We start from the raw sequence: 16,119 nt of genomic DNA on the forward strand, positions 1-16,119 counted from the left end.
GGAGGACAGATCGGACCTAAATCCTGTAATCTGGCCCATGTCCTTCGTTGGTCACCCTCGTGTGTCATGGGAGATGGAGCACAGCTGTTTCATGAGGGGTTGTGGCTCAAGTCATAGGCCTTGAGTGCATGTTATAGAGCTTCTCTGATTGACAGGTTTTCACCAGAGAGCCAGAAATGACCTCTCTGCTCTTGGTTTTGTGTGGTTTACCTGCTGTGATGGTTCTTTCTTCTCTTGGGCTCTCAGCTCAGCTGGACTCTGGCCACCCATATTACATCTGTATCTTGTTCTCACCTCCGTCTGCGTGATGCCGTGAGTATCCCCTGCTCTGTGACACTCCTGTACGGGTTTCCACAGTGCCCCCGCCCCCAGCGGAGGACGTGGACAAGCAACGGCGCAGGTTCAACATGCGGATGCTGGTCCCTGGTCGGCCCGTCAAGGAGACGCCCGCCACGCCGCCTCCGGTGCCGGCTGAGCGGCCCACTTACCGGGAGAAGTTCATCCCTCCAGAGCTCAGCATGTGGGATTACTTTGTGGCTAAGGTAGGAGGCCGTCACCCTGTCCTGCCCTGCCCTTCCTGTCCACGTCCACTGCGGCGTTAGCTCTCCTTATTTTAAGCGACACTAAACCGTCCGTATCATCCCCCCCGATGCAGCCCTTCCTGCCCCTGTCCGACAGCGGCGCTCTGTACGATTCCGACGAAAGCGTGGCCAGCGACGACGAAGATGACGACGCCTTCCTGTCCAACACGCAGATGACGGAACACTCCGATCCCAATTCATACAGGTCTGCCGTGTCTCCTCTTGTCTCCGTCCATTTTCCCCTCAGTTGCTCATGGGCGGGTAACATTACCCATGAATCACGTGTGGAGGCAGCAAAGTGACGGATTGATTTGCTCTCCTCTGTAGTTGGGCCCTCATCCGGTTGGTTATGGTCAAGTTGGCTCTGCATAACATCAAGAGCTTCCTCCCACTAACAGGCCTGGATTTCACAGGTACTGCACAACCACTGTAATTCAGAGATTCAGTGGACACCCCCCTCCCCCCCCCCGGCCCCATCCAGCATGGAAGAGTGGTTTCGTGATGCAGCTTGTTTGTTTACCCCGGTGCCCATTTCTGAGTTTCAGCTTCTTTGCGGTCATTTGTGCAGATTTGCCCGTGACGTCACCTTTGGTGAACGCGATCCTGAAGACGCTGGAGAACTGGGAGCAGCTGCTTCTGGAGAGGATGAATAAGTTCGATGGGCCTCCACCCAATTACATCAACACCTACCCGGCTGACATCAGCGTGGGGGGCAGTCCGGCCGTCCTCCGGCACAAGGCCATGCTGGAGCCCGATAACACACCTTTTAAGTATGTCCACCCCTCTCACCCCCCTCAGCGCTTTACACCGACCCTTTGCAGAGCGCCAACCGTTTAATTTGCAGCTATCTGTGACCCCTGCCCTCCCCAGGACGAAACACCACTTATCGTTTCCTGTAAGGCGTCTGTGGCACTTCTTGGTCAAACAGGAAATCCTCCAGGAGATTCTGATCCGATACATCTTCACCAAGAAGCGGAAGCAGACTGAGGTAACGAGGCAGAGCTGAGTCTGTCCCCCCACGCCTGGAAACACCTTTCATAATCATCCCGGGGAAGTTGCATTTGGCCTTGATACCTGTATTATCTTCCGTTGCTACTATATACTGCAGTAAATCTCATACATGCCTGTCACTTGTCTTAGTGAGTGTAAGCATTGCCCCTCGTTGGCCTGCTGCTTTTGGGTGAAATTGGGGGTAACATTCCAAAAATACACCAGTGATTGCATAGATACCGCTCTAGAGTGTAACTCAGCAATATGTTTTCTTGTCTGACGTGAACAAATCCTCCCGTATCTTCCGGTCGCTGTTAACTTCCCCGGTTTTGGTTGTTTTGCGTTTGTCATTGTTCTGGTGTGGTACCGCATTGTGAAACAGTCTGGCTGAAGACTACCGACACACCTACCGCTGTTGTGGTATTTTAACTCGTTTGTTCCGGATTTCGTTGACAAGTCAAGGTATGTCATGCATGTATTTCATCTGGACACCATCAAGTGATGTGCCATGAGGAATTAGCTCAGTCGGTAAGCGATCTTAACTGGTCGGAGATCAGTTAAGATGACGCATCTGTGTGAAATGATGACCATTCATTACATCTTTTCTACCTCGATAAACCGTCTTTTTTATCATTTGATGTTTTTTTTTTCGTTGTTTGTGCATGTTTTTGTCGTTTGTGACTGTGTGGCGTGTATATGTGTGTCTTTGTGTGTGTGTGTGTGTGTGTGTGTTTGTGTCGTGTAGTTTTTAGAAGACCATGTGGACCAACTCACACAAAACTGCATAACAGGAGGTCGAAAACCCAGCAAGGTAGCGTGCTCCCGCTGCGGCCCCCCGCCGGCAGCTTTCCGCTATGCCCTCCCAAGCCGCGGCGACTGCTGGCAGACCTTTTCTAACATGAGTTCTCTCCACTCCCAGCCCCTAACAAAGATAATAAACGATAAATCCTCTATTTGCCATTTGCAAGTACAGGGACATTGGAATGCTTCTCTTTGCCAACGCCATCTTGCTCTCCATAGCTTGGGGGGGAGGGGGGGGGTCACAGCATAGGGTCAGCTAACGTGCAGCGCCCCTGGTATTGGGGGGTTAAGGGCCTCGCTCAACGGACATGTGACTGTTCCGCTGAGGCCAGCGCTTAAAACCAGCAATCTTCTGATCATGGGCTCAGAGACGTAGCTCACCGGTGCTGCTCATGTTGTAGCAGTAACACCTTGAGAAAACACTAATAATAAAGCACAACCGATTTGCCTTAAGTGCTCCTCGCGCCCTGGCAGGGACTCCCAGAGTTCCCTGCTGGGCGTACAGTTTAATACACAGGGTGTCTCCTTCAGAGCGATGGACGACTGATCTGCACCCCCTCTCTTCAGGTGGAGGCAGATCTCGGCTACCCTGGGGGCAAAGCTAAAGTTATTCACAAAGAGTCTGACATCATCATGGCGTTCGCTATCAACAAGGTGAGTCTCACACATACCAGCCTTTACTGGCATCAAATCATGAACAGATGTCAGTTGATCACAAAAAAAGAACAAAAAACTCACTGGATGTTCTTCATTGTACTAGTCTACAATTTTGAGGATTAAATGTACTAATATCAAACTATGGATGCTCTTTTTTTTTTTTTTTTTTTTTTTTTTTTTTTAAATAAATTTGTATGCTGTGAGTCAATGGTATGAAACGGCAAAAATGGCTGCCTCTCTAGAACTTCTCCCAGCAGGCAATGGGGCAGTCAGTTGACCAATCGCATGCTTTTCGGTTCCACTTTGCCAGCTCATGTTAGACCATGAATCTGATGGACAGTTTGGGTAGCATTTTTGGTATTTTGTTGGGGTAGTAATCTGCCACTCTTTGATTTCGCTTTTTGGTAGGCCAACACCAATGAAATCGTGCTGGCCTCCACTCACGACGTGCAGGAGGTAGACGTCTCCACCCTCTTGGCGGCCCAGCCCTTCACCTGGATTGGGGAGGAGTTTGACAAAGAGTCCCGTAGGTCTGTATGGGCACCTGGGGTCAGGCAGAGCTCAACTGACGTGTGTGGGGGGGTTGTGACTGTTTCTGGGACCTTCTGTGTCGCCCTCAGCTCTGACGACCTGGATTACCGCTCCTCCCACACCAACATCGCCCAGGCCAGCTCGGCTCCCTTTGCCCCAGCTCAGGTGCCTGTCTCTTCCTCCATGCCGTGGCTGGGCAGCGGCCAGACCAGCACCGGCGGCAGCGTGGTACGTGGGGCCTGAGGGGCCGCCAACCGGCCAGGGGATCTAACCCACGTTGCGAGAGACAGGCAGCCAGCAGATGGAGCCCCCTGTCAGACTCCCCTACTGCAGAGCTCTGACCTTTCCATGAGCTTCTTCCCCTTGGGCATTGGCTTAGCAGACTGTATGTCCTCCTTAAAGGGGCAGTTCACCCCAAAACTGAAAAAGATATGCTTTAGAGGGGCTTTGGTGATTTCTACCCAACTAGTAGATGTTAGATCCGCTGTGAGTTGCCTAGTTTTAGACAGATCGGCCGTAGAAATGTCGGGCTTCTCTTGCATATAATAATTCAACACCAGTGTCTCTTACCAGAAATTATGACCCAGTTACTCAAGACAATCCAGATAATCCACTGACTTTGTAGTCAACAGGTTAATATAGGAGATATTTTCTTCTAGGGAATCCCACACACCAGTCGTATCACTGCACAGTGGCATGATTGGTGTGTGGAGTTCGGAAGAAGAAAATAGTTCCAAGTTTAAGATTATTTGTTGGGTGTTTCATATAAACCACGCCTTCTTGTGTTACAATAAACAGCTGTGGTAAAGCATGTGATGCCTGTTACAGGGAACAAGGTTTTTTCTCCATGATTCATGTCTGCCAACTTTAAAGGGAAATTATGTTGGAAAATAAATAAGTGGCAGGAAAGCGGGAAATAGGCAATTGATGGTTCCAGGATAATGTGGGTCTTGCTGTAACTGCGACAGAAGCTCAGTGGTGGCACTTTGCTTTCTGCAGATCATGAAGAGGAACCTGAACAATGTGAAACGGATGACCTCGCACCCAATCTATCAGTACTGTAAGTCTGCTGCCCGCTCAGACTCCAGCGAGAGAAGGCATCTCAGGCCGTCAAACCACTGTGTTTTATTTCGAAGGCTCTGTCTCCTGCTGCATGTATTATGGTAAATTCTTTTTGGGAACGGTTTAACGGAAAAATCAGAGGCATTTTAAGCTAAAATTCATCATATCTTGGTCTGTTTATCGCGCTTGGCGCTGGGGTCAGTGCTTCCCTCTGATGTTGCAGTTTTAATTGCATTCCCTTTGCGCAGTACTTGACATACAAAATCAGGCCCATAGCTTCCGGTGTTTAATCCGCTGAAACGAGTGCACCGGCACCCCCTGGTGGCCTGACGCCGATTTACTGTGGCCTGCCTTCAGACATGACCGGCGCTCAGGATGGCAGCGTGCGCATGTTCGAGTGGAGTCGGCCCCAGCAGCTGCTGTGCTTCCGGCAGGCGGGAAACGCCAGGGTCACACGGCTCTACTTCAACTCCCAGGGTAACAAGGTGAGCGACGCCGAGAAGCAATTTGACGTCCACCCCCTGGCTGTCTGTCTATGCTTAACTTTACCACTTTGACTGTAATCTTTTACATGTCTGCCTGTTTTTAATTGTATTTGCATTTTATTTCCTATTTTATGTCCGTGTTTCAAGTGTGGTGATGCATATCCGTTACATAATTGACATCATAATTATGGCCGACGTGCCCACAGTGTGCATGATCTGCTGAGAATCTGGTGACTCACTTGGCCGGATTTAGTTAGCCGTGAAGTGTGTCGAGCGCAGGGCTGTTTGGTTGTATGATGTAGAGATGGTGTTGGCGGCACCTTCTGGGTTCGGTGCTGTCGGGAATGAAGTGATTGGGAGGGAGGGGGTGTGGCTTGTTGTGGAGGCCTTGGGGTGCCCATAATGCACTGGGTTTGTTTTTTGCCACTGGGGCTGGGTCTTGTATCATATCCGGTGAATAGCAGCGGTTTGCTGTTAGTGCTGTTCATTGTGGAGCTCAGGTAATGACAACCATATTTGCTTCACACAGATGTCATTCAGGTCTGGCTGAAAGGAACAAAATTGTATTTACTTTGTTCCCTTTGAGCTGATGAATAGTTGTGTCATTTGTTGGGGGAAGAGTTCGCCCACAATCCTGGGGGGGAGGTTCAGCTTGGAAGGTTTTGCAGTCCCCTTTCTACGTCTGACGTCATTGCCTTTGAGAGACTTACATTTATTGAATCAGATTAACCATTATTTCAGTCAAGTGCTGCGAGCTGTAATGAAGACCTCAAACTACCTTCCTGTCCCAGAAGTAGGAGCCCTCATGTGAATTACTGCTCACTCAACATCTTATCGCGCCATTAATCTGATTCCCCGACGGCTACGGCTACCTGTCGAAATGTTGTCCTGTTTTATTAAGTAAAATCATCTCTCCAGTGTGGAGTCGCAGATGGCGAAGGGTGTCTGAGTCTTTGGCAAGTCAACCAGACGTCTTCAAATCCCAAACCTTATTTGGTAAGTCGTGCAAAAAAGATGAAGAGAAATTCTTAGGGATTCATAGTCCAGTGTTTAGGACGGACTAAGTACAGTGTTAATAATTGAGTGTGTGCCTCACCCAGTCCCTAATGTTCCTCTTCTCCATGCGCACAGACCTGGCAGTGCCACTCCAAAGCCTGTGGTGACTTCGCCTTTATAACCTCATCCAGCCTCATTGCCACCGCCGGCCAATCCAACGACAACAGGTGATCACATGTTTCCTTCTGTTTGATTCTGTATTGTGTGGACTTGCATTGAACTGGATGCCATTCTTAGTTTCTTATTTTTTCCCCCCAACAGAAACGTGTGCTTGTGGGATACTCTTATCTCGCCCAGTAATTCCTTGATCCACGGTAAGTGCACAGGTAGATCTTCAGCCAGCAAGAATTAGACCCGTATTAATGTAAAAGTGGCCCGACTTCAAATGCATTGACAGTGTCCTGCTACGTTTGGCAAAATGCGATGCCCGTGTGGATAATGCTGCAGGTGTGTGAGGGAAAAGAGCCATTTGACGCTGTAATTGGAGCAGGAATGGGGCCTTAATTTGGGTTTGGGAGTGGAGGTCAGTTTAAATATTTCATGGGGAAGAAGACAATAGGCAGTTGCTTCAGTGTCAGCGCAGGGGAATTAGCACGCCCTCCATTTTAGCCCAAAACCTATCTACGTGAAAATGGCTGAGTCCGCTTTGCCTGCTACCCAGCATTCCCCTGTCACGAGAACGGCGCCACAGTCCTGCAGTACGCCTCCAAGCAGCAGCTCATCATTTCCGGCGGACGGAAGGGCTTTATCTGCATCTTCGACATCCGGCAGAGGCATCTGCTCCACACCTTCCAGGCCCACGACTCGGCCATCAAGGCCCTGGCCATGGATGCCACCGAGGACTACTTTGTCACGGGGTCGGCGGAGGGCAACATGAAGGTTCGTCCAGAGATCCGTGTCTGAGGAGAGGCGTGACTCTCTGCATTGTTCAGAATTCTCTCTCCTCAAGTGTCTGTGTGTCTGTGTGTGAGAGTGTGGTCCAGGTATACCTTACATTGTGGGGACCAAATGTCCCCACAATGTGATAAAAACCTATTTTTTCATCGTGGGGACCATCTTTCTAGTCCCCATAAGGAAAACCACAGTTCTCTAAAAATCAGTGACTGCCATCAAAAAACAAAAAATGCCAAAGGTCTTGTCTTTTGTTTGGTTACTTATGATTAAGGTTAGGGCTGGTTTGCGATTATCATAGTTGGAATTGGAGTTTTTCCCAAAGAAGTGAATGAACAGTCCCCACTGAGATATGAATGCAAACGTGCGTGCGTGTGCGCGTGTGAGCGTGTGCGTGCGTGTGTTTACGATTCTCTAGCATCTCATCGCTCCCCTCCCTCTGCACGGCCAGGTGTGGAAGTTGACGGGTCACGGGCTGCTTCACTCCTTCAGCACGGAACACGCCAAGCAGTCCATCTTCCGCAACATCGGGGCCGGCGTCATGAAGATCGAGACGAGTCCCGGCAACCGCATCTTCACCTGCGGCGCTGACGGCACGCTGAAGATGCGCGTGCTGCCAGACCGATACAACATCCCGGCTAGTATATTTGATATCTTGTAAATTGCAAACAAAGTGACAATGACAGGAGTCTAATGGGGTAAAACCTGGAAAAAGACACATTCTGCAGCTGTGATGTCTTATCGCCTGCGGATCGTAACAAAGTGAAGCTCACACTAAGTGTTTTTTCCCCACAGCCTAAACACTGAGGCTATTACACTTGATTTTAAAGAGGAATTGCTGCAGTAAAAATAAAAAATTAAAAGCTGAATTTGTTCCAATCTCTCATAGAGTGTATTCATAGGACAGCTATGCATGTACTGTAATTGTAAATGCGGTGCAATCGCAGGTTATTGATAGTGCTGTAAATGTACTCCAAGCAAAAATGTAAAAAAAAAAGTGTGTATCTGTCATTTTGTGCCCACAGCGTCTGTTACCGGCACTGTGGTTCTGTTCAGTGGTTTCCAGTGTGAATCGAGTTGTCGGATCTTCATTTTATTTCGTTTTTATTTATTATGTATTTATTTGCTGCTCAGGCTTCAGAGTTTAGAGGGGGGGGAAAATGACATGTGACCCCTTTACCCCTGTGGAGTAGCCGGTGGTTCTAATCTAGAGACTGTCGTGTTCCTGCACTACCAGAGCTGCTGTCATGGGGCTCCCAGGCGAGCGGCGCTGCTTTGTAAGAGCGCCCTCTACTGTAAGTCTGCCTCCTATGTTTCAAAGGCAACAAGAGAGACACGTTTGTGTTCATTTTGCTGCAATAGATTTTTTTTTTTTTTCCCTCTTTCCTCTGGTTCATTTCCTTCCACTGTTTATGTTTAACTTATTTGGATATGCTGTGTGTTGCATAGCTAAGTGGGACAGCGCAACAATATGTAGGCTGGATGGCTTTTTTATTTTTATTTTTAATTTATCCATAACGAAGGAACCTTTGCACTCAAATCTTGGGACATTATAAAACTTTATTTAAAAATGCAAACTATTACAGCAGAAACTGTTACATTTGCAAATGAATGTCTGGCTCTCTTAGGCCAAGTAGTAAATAATTTGAAATAGTTTTAATATACATATATAAATATATATAAAGTACCAAGACAGCTTGTACAAACATTAAAGCATTTTCTTTATTTTTATTTGTATCATACCAGCTGAACTAGTTGTACTTTTTGGTTAAATGTATGGTACTTGTTGAACAGGTTTGTGTTTGTCGAGGACTGTTGGAAGCCGTGGCCCAAGCTGTGTTTAATTGTTCAACCAAAATGTTCTCTCCCTTCCTGTCTGTGTCGTGCACCTTGACCTCCTACTGCTCTCGCCCATGGGGAAGAATCGCACGAAAGTCGGGAGGACCTCAGTGGTCTCTGAACCTGCTGGTAGTTCTATCACCATAAATGTTTTACCTTTGTAAGTTGAATAAATTCTTTTTATCTCATGAAGCTAATTTTGTACTTTAGGTCTTTTTTTTTCTCCACCTTGTAGAAAGACAGACATGCTGACAGGCTTGAGGAACCCAGCTGACGTTTTGGAGATCTTCCCGTCCCACACAAGTTTCTTTTGAGTAATTTTAATTATAAACTGAGTGATGATTGCTAAGGCGGGAAATTTCAGTCATCGGCTCTTAGTCACTGATTTTGTTCCTGAAGCATTGAGTCTTTAGGTCATTATTTTGATTCCCGGCCACAGACAGTGGACACCCAGTGCGCCATGATGGTCACCCAGTGCGCCATGATGGTCACCCAGTGCGCCATGATGGTCACCCAGTGCGCCATGATGCAGGTCTATGTACATATTACCACCTAAATCCAATTTTTAAATTATGCTTGTTTCCTTTCACTGGTAAAAAGTACAAACGCATGGGGCAGCTGTTTTATTAAATATAACGACATAGTCCAAGTACGACCCGTCTTTTGTCTCTGGGACAACAGTAAGTGAGCTCGCTCTTCACTATTGTACTGAGCTGTTGCGTGTGTTTATAGCCTGTTAGCTTTAGCAAGCGTGGCTAATGTCCTTTGACTTCTCACTTAAGTGTTTTCGCCTGCAGAGCTGCCCCTGAGCGGGTGCTTGTCTGTAAACCCCTGCATACTGATGTGTGTGAAAGTACCAGGATGACTGGAACCGCCATGTATGGTATCAGTTACACCACATGTTAAATCACTCGGACCACAGTTTAGTGATTCTGATGTTTAGCCGCCCATTAAATGAAATGCTTGATCCTGTCTGCACGCTGTACATGTTCACACAGCCACGAGTGGCTTTTCGTCGGAGCTGGATGTTTGGATAAATGAGCAGCACTGATGTTCTTGACCCTGGGCTCATTCCTGTTCTTCCACAGACATTAACACTTAGGCAAGAAATGGTTAAAAAATTTTAAAAAAATTCTTCCTGCTGTAGCTGTATTTTGCACAAAAGTTCTATTGAAGCTTGAGAAATATTTATCTATGACCCTGCAAAAAAACCTAATCATCAGACAGAAAAACTACATCATAAGTTTGCACGTAACCATTGTCCCAAACGTAGAGAGTTTGGTTCTTCGGACTGTAGGACACCATGGTCAGGATGCCAGTAGGCGCCCGAAATTCGACGCTCACGCTGAGGGGTTCCCGTTTAAACAGATCGAATGCATACGTGATTTTCGCGTCTTTTGCATCGGTGATGTAGAGCACCCCACGGGCGATGAAGGCATTACCAGCCTTTGTCCTTGGGTAGGAGGCATTGATATAGGTGGTGATCGAGAAGGTGGTCTCCTCCAGCTGAGCAACGATAATGTTTTCATCTACGCTAGAAGCAAATATGAGCCACAGGCCGTGTTCATCCACAGCTAACTTGAAGTACGTCTTAGAGTTGTGGAGGAAATAGATCAAGTTGTGGTACAGGGCTTTCTCAATGGCCAATGTATGTAACTGTTGGGTTTGCAAATTGAATCTGTAAAATAACACAGAATAACCATAGATGGCAAATGAGAGTTATCTGTTAATTTTACTAGCTTAATTTTACTAATTTTTTAGCTGATGACCCCTGTACTTACTTCGCAACCTTGAAGGTTCCAGCTATATGGTAGTAGAAGGACCCATTGTGAACAGCATGACCACAGCCCTGGAAGAACTTCTTGACGTCGATGCTGTTGGCGCTTCCATTCTGGAATGATTCCATGTTCTTGTATTCCTTCACTGTTCGGCCTAGAAGAGGGCGGATTTAAGCAAACTCACTCACACTTGGTGCAAAGCAAACCAGTTTCAAAACAAAGCGATGAGACACGTACCAGAGAAATGTTCAACCACCCAAATGCGAGGGTCGTTTTCCATTGCCGTGTCTTGCATCCATGTTCCAAATGTACTCTCCATTTTAGTGACATTTGTAGGGCCAAGTAAAGCTTTTATTATGTTCTCTGCAGGATTGAAACAAATGATGCATTTTACTAAGTGAACATTCATTGAATTGACAGAGAAACTATGCAACACACAGGACATGTTACCAGTTTTCGTTAAAATTGTGTCCGTCTTTGCCATTCTTTCCGCCAAGGTGTCATCATTTGGGTTGGCAAGTACCACCCCTGGAACAGAAATCCATGAGAATTACTGTGGGAGGGTGTGGGGAGGTGGCCTGGTGGTGTAGTGCTTACATCCTTGGGACCCAGGTTCAAGCCACTTTCCCCCTAATAGACACCACCACCACCCCCAAAATACCAAGGCCAGGCTTGAACCAACAACCTTCTAATCACAGGTAGAGAGGTTTAGCCCACTAAGCTATTCAAGCAAGCACTGAACTAGAAGAGAAAGTATAAAACCAAGAGGAAATTGGGTTCACACATATCACCCCTGGAAAAGAAAATCTATGGGAATTTCTGCAGTGGGGAGGCCTGGTAGTGTAGTGGTTAGCACTGCTGTCTCACACATCTGGGACTTGGGTTCAGATCCCAACCTGCACATATACCCCCATTTCTCTACCCCATCCTAAAAACATGCTGAGGCTAACTGGAGTTATTAAATTGTCATGTTGCCCAGTCTCACCCTGATTTTTGCTCCTTGCTACTCTAGGGGGAGCAGAAGGCCCAGGAGGACCCGGAATTCCCAGAGGACCATCAGTACCAGGGGGACCTTAGGAAAAACAAAACGCACAAACCTATAATGCAAATCCAAACCATCTTCACCCCTGCACGGATGTTTGATAAATATTTGTTGAAAATGTTCAGTTTTGAACAAATTATTGAAAAAAATGCTTTGATATAAAATATTCCACAATGTGCACTGTAACTGCTGTCCTCCGACCTTCTATAACAACAGTAAAACTCTGTCCTTTTTTACCTGGAGGACCTGGAACTCCCACGTGTCCTTTTTCACCTGGAGGACCAGGAACTCCCAAGTCTCCTTTTACACCTGGAGGACCAGGAACTCCCACTTCTCCTTTTACACCTGGAGGACCAGGAACTCCCACTTCTCCTTTTACACCTGGAGGACCAGGAACTCCCACTTCTCCTTTTACACCTGGAGGACCAGGAACTCCCAAGTCTCCTTTTACACCTGGAGGACCATGAACTCCCACGTCTCCTTTTACACCTGGAGGACCAGGAACTCCCACGTCTCCTATTTCACCTGGAAGACCAGGAACTCCCACGTCTCCTTTTTCACCTGGAAGACCAGGAACTCCCACATCTCCCTTGTCTCCAAGATCCCCCTTTTCACCTAGTTGACATGGAAAATAAAGATCTTATATCACTATATTATGAGCTTTGCAAAGGACATCTTTATGGCCAGTAATGTAAAATGTTAAATCCAAGGTACCATACCACACCCATAAACACTACGCTAAGCATTTCCCCGATTTCCAAATCGACACGTCATTTGCTCTTCTAAGCTGAGCTTCTGAAGAACATTTGGTTTTGTTGCAGGCTGTTAGTTTCTTAGCAACTACATTCAAGAACAGGCGTTTGTATAAAATTTCGTGCATGTACAGTGGATGCATGATGGGAGAATATTCTCACATTTCTTACTAAGTTTCTTGTGAAAAGGAACAACAAAGTCAAATCTACAATCACCAAATAACGTCCAGGCCTGCCTCGCAGCCTTCTTCAGTTCTTCGTGATTACTGAGAAGTGATGTTGTTTTATGAGTATTTTTTTAACACATGCATATTAATCTGGACAGCAACTGATCTTGTAAAAGATAAGGGATGCAATAAACCAGGCACTGTAATACACATTATGAATCACCAACAGCCGACGGGGTAGCTGCGTTTGGAAGCCTCTCACCTCTTTTTCCTCGCCTGCCCTGCACTCCCGGGTCCCCCTTAAGGCCCGGTAACCCGTCCGTTCCATTGTGTCCTGTGATCCCATGAAAGCCAGGCAAGTCTTAAGTGCCCACACACAGTCCACGTGCTCGTTTGTGCAAATGAAACGATGTGTACATTCACCAGAATTTCATATTGCTTTGCACGGGACCAGATGCTGCGGCAATAATGTTAAGAAGATGAACTTTAAATAATAATGGATAAGCTTTTTCTTATTTATGTCTTACCAGGGAGGCCTGGAGGTCCTGTGACAGAAAGCAGAGGTTTGGTTAAAGGCAGCGGCGTCAGAGGCATCATATCACAGCTGGATATTACCAAGATGAATGTAGCTGGTTTACATGACGGCACGATGGCCCGTGCCCTGGTCCTATTTCTTAGATCACAGGCAGCTGGAAAGTAACTGTCCTAGGCTATTATCCTGCTGGTAGTTAGGGTCATGTGACGTACCTGTTAAGCAGATTCCTTTCGTGCTGTTACAGAGCTCCACCAAGATTCTGACCTACAAAAAAGGGTGAGAATTGTTTCAGTTCTGTCCAAGGTTGGTCTGATCACCCTTATCACCTCCCAGTAACTGAGAATATACGAAGACAGATTCTCAAAACAATGCACATGAACTAACAGACACCAGCTAAAAAAACAACAAATATTACAGGTGGGGAGGGGAAAAACTACAGCCAGTCCTGTTACCAGTGTCAAATCACACCACGAGTTTGTTCTGACATATTAGTACCCTGCTCCAATAATTTATCCCTCTGAATCAACATCTTGACGTCTTGAGACATTTGGGCCATAAAAGCCTCTACACTATTGGCTGCTGTCACATACCGACCTCATTGTGACATAGGAGCTGCGGTGGGTTGTACGTCAGCCTGGGTTATGCCCACGCCAGCTCCATCTTCTGGTTATGTTGGCTCTGCGTTTGGCCACATGCCTGTCATGTGTAAATGTGGTGTAGTAGATGAAAGAGTCCATTTGTGCGGGTAATTTTGAACTCTGTTGGATGAGATATGATGCCCAAAAACTTCACTCACACAGGCACTAAGATATATACAGTACAGGACAAAAGTTTGGACACACCTTCTCATTAAATGTGTTATTTTCATGAACATTTACATTGGTAGATTCTCACTGAAGGCATCAAAACTATGAATGAACACATGTGGAGTTACGTACTTAACAAAAAAAGGTGACATAACTGAAAACATATTTTAAATTCTAGTTTCTGCACACTTGCTAAACACCTCTGGGAACTCCTTCAAGACTGTTGGATAACCATTTCAGGTGACTACCTCTTGAAGCTCATCGAGAGAATGCCAAGAGTGTGCAAAGCAGTAATCAGAGCAAAGGGTGGCTATTTTGAAGAAACTAGAATATAAAACATGTTTTCAGTTATGTCACATTATTTTGTTAAGTACATAACTCCACATGTGTTCATTCATAGTTTTGATGCCTTCAGTGAGAATCTACCAATTGGTCATGAAAATGAAGACAACACATTAAATGAGAAGGTGTGTCCAAACTTTTGGCCTGTACTGTATATATATATATATATATATATACACATATATATATATATACACATTGATTTTGTTTGCCGCAAGTTACTAAGTTTTAGACTCACATTCCATGACTCCCATTGGATGTGTGTATTTTAGTATGTGATTTTAGTGAATGCAAGGTTTTTCAGGAGCGCACTAGTCACGTTGTAGCAGGACTGTATTTAAATGTAGCATTAAAATACAGGACTGACTTAAAATACAAAATCCCTCCAGTACAGATCATCCTCTTTTGTTTACCTTATGGTCTCCTGAGATAAGCAGATCGGCTTTTTGCAATGTTTACAGCTTCTCAAAACTCCTACCTTCAAATCCCGAGATGAGACCACATGCTCTATCGAAAAAACCGCTACAGACACTGACGTCAAAGGCCCATGTAACTCTTAATGCGTCATGCTGTAAGACCGTTAATGACTGACATATTGAATGACAATTAATATTGATGACATTTATGCAATAAAAAAGGATGCATGAATTATAGATACCAGTAACACTGCCCTATGAACAAAATGGCTATGAATTTAAATGTGTGGACATATTTCATTCATAACAAACTCATACTAAAGAACCATTGAAACCAGATAATACTGTACTCCCACATCTCACTCTATTCATTGGTTCCACAGCCCACTGTGATATTCAAAAACCGTTCAAGAACGTTATACAAAAGATGTCTGGTTACTCTGTATACACTTACTCCCAGCCTTTTGTATACTTTAAATCATATCTAGATTACAGAACTGCACCTATACGATGTAAATTCTGTGCAAGAACGGTACAGTAGTTTTTGTATTTTAAGGGAGAAATTACAAAAAACATTGTACATGTAAAGTACAATACGGTACAGAATACAACCACAACTGTTCAAAACTGCACTAAAAACTGCGTAAGATGCAGGCTGATTGCATCACTCAAACACTGTATGTTTTCATCACATTAAGGTACAAAAACCTTTCATTTGTTTAAACATCGTCTAACTCCTGATCTTGGTCGGTGTTACAGTGGGGCCTGAAACCTACGTAAATTTTATGCAAATTTATATAATATTCCCGATGTAAAGTATTAAAACTGCCAAAGTGGCATTCCATTATTCGTCTCTACGTGTGGCATTAATTCTTTTGAGTTGTAGCGTTCTCACCGGCACCATGGAGTAGGTCATCATCATCATCATCTCCTGCTGCTCGCCCCTCTGGGTGCCCGCTGGAGGCCCGTCGTCCTGGCTCCTCTTGTCACGGGAGTACTGGGAATGCGCGATGAGCTGCTCAGGGTCACTGGTCACCCCAGCGGGCAGCGGCGCCACCGGCTCCCCCAGGAGCTCCCGCAGGCGGACGTCCGTCTGTGCCAGGCGCTCGGACAGCTGGGCGTGCTGGAGGAGCAGCAGTATCAGGCCTGCCGAGTTGAGAGCGGTCAGGACGCTCACCCCGAACAGCAGGGCCCACAGGCCATTGGAGAGCGCAGGGGCGCCCCCCGCCCCCCGCCATCGCCATGTTCCCGATCCCAGCTTCAGCATGCCGTCCAAGCAGCAGCGCAGCACTGTGTGCAGGGCCAAAGCCGGAAGGGATTCCTTTATGGGCGACGGCAGCACGGCCTGCTAAATATGCCCGTTGTTCCCTGGAAAGGTCACGCAAAAC

The 16,119-nt window shown here is 46.3% G+C and overlaps 2 protein-coding genes across 33 annotated transcripts in view; one reads left to right on the forward strand and one right to left on the reverse strand.

Annotated features, from left to right (window-relative positions):
- The window catches only part of dmxl2 (Dmx-like 2), a 29,891-nt gene extending 20,806 nt beyond the window's left edge, over positions 1–9,085 (forward strand). For 2 of the 4 annotated variants that reach the window (XM_049030673.1, XM_049030674.1), the window contains 16 exons: positions 358–542; positions 656–786; positions 909–994; positions 1,150–1,351; positions 1,452–1,569; positions 2,317–2,382; positions 2,940–3,026; positions 3,438–3,559; positions 3,650–3,788; positions 4,560–4,620; positions 4,980–5,107; positions 6,026–6,103; positions 6,239–6,330; positions 6,425–6,477; positions 6,825–7,042; positions 7,506–9,085. In XM_049030673.1, coding sequence (XP_048886630.1) covers positions 358–542; positions 656–786; positions 909–994; positions 1,150–1,351; positions 1,452–1,569; positions 2,317–2,382; positions 2,940–3,026; positions 3,438–3,559; positions 3,650–3,788; positions 4,560–4,620; positions 4,980–5,107; positions 6,026–6,103; positions 6,239–6,330; positions 6,425–6,477; positions 6,825–7,042; positions 7,506–7,715 — 1,976 coding nt within the window. In that variant the 3' untranslated portion in view covers positions 7,716–9,085. The remainder of the gene's footprint in view (positions 1–357; positions 543–655; positions 787–908; positions 995–1,149; positions 1,352–1,451; positions 1,570–2,316; positions 2,383–2,939; positions 3,027–3,437; positions 3,560–3,649; positions 3,789–4,559; positions 4,621–4,979; positions 5,108–6,025; positions 6,104–6,238; positions 6,331–6,424; positions 6,478–6,824; positions 7,043–7,505) is intronic. The other 2 variants (XM_049030676.1, XM_049030677.1) reach the window with 1 other exon arrangement.
- On the reverse strand, positions 8,595–16,115 carry gldn (gliomedin). Of its 29 annotated transcripts, none has more exons than XM_049030707.1 (12): positions 15,627–16,099; positions 13,380–13,431; positions 13,160–13,177; positions 12,895–12,966; positions 12,239–12,328; positions 12,131–12,166; positions 11,951–12,022; positions 11,657–11,743; positions 11,122–11,199; positions 10,909–11,034; positions 10,675–10,825; positions 8,595–10,571 (listed from the first exon to the last, which is right to left on the reverse strand). In XM_049030707.1, exons 1-12 carry the CDS (start codon positions 15,996–15,998, stop codon positions 10,106–10,108), a joined length of 1,620 nt encoding a protein of 539 aa, XP_048886664.1. In that variant the 5' UTR covers positions 15,999–16,099; the 3' UTR covers positions 8,595–10,105. The 29 variants fall into 29 exon arrangements, with proteins under 29 accessions (XP_048886664.1, XP_048886661.1, XP_048886658.1 ...); XM_049030704.1 differs by having other exon boundaries at positions 12,095–12,166; XM_049030701.1 differs by lacking the exon at positions 12,131–12,166 and adding an exon at positions 12,167–12,202 and having other exon boundaries at positions 11,951–12,058.
- Positions 16,116–16,119: the final 4 nt, after the last annotated feature.

Source organism: Brienomyrus brachyistius, chromosome 11, assembly GCF_023856365.1.
Source record: "Brienomyrus brachyistius isolate T26 chromosome 11, BBRACH_0.4, whole genome shotgun sequence".
Lineage (NCBI taxonomy): Eukaryota > Metazoa > Chordata > Actinopteri > Osteoglossiformes > Mormyridae > Brienomyrus > Brienomyrus brachyistius.

Excerpts from the sequence above, each read along its gene's own strand:
- gldn (XM_049030678.1), bottom strand. The coding sequence starts at position 15,998 with ATGCTGAAGCTGGGATCGGGAACATGGCGATGGCGGGGGGCGGGGGGC. Across the intron at positions 12,329-12,894 it reads GGGCAGGCGAGGAAAAAGAG|GTGAAAAGGGGGATCTTGGA; the intron begins GTGAGAGGCTTC and ends CATGTCAACTAG. Across the intron at positions 10,826-10,908 it reads GGTGGTTGAACATTTCTCTG|GCCGAACAGTGAAGGAATAC; the intron begins GTACGTGTCTCA and ends GCCCTCTTCTAG.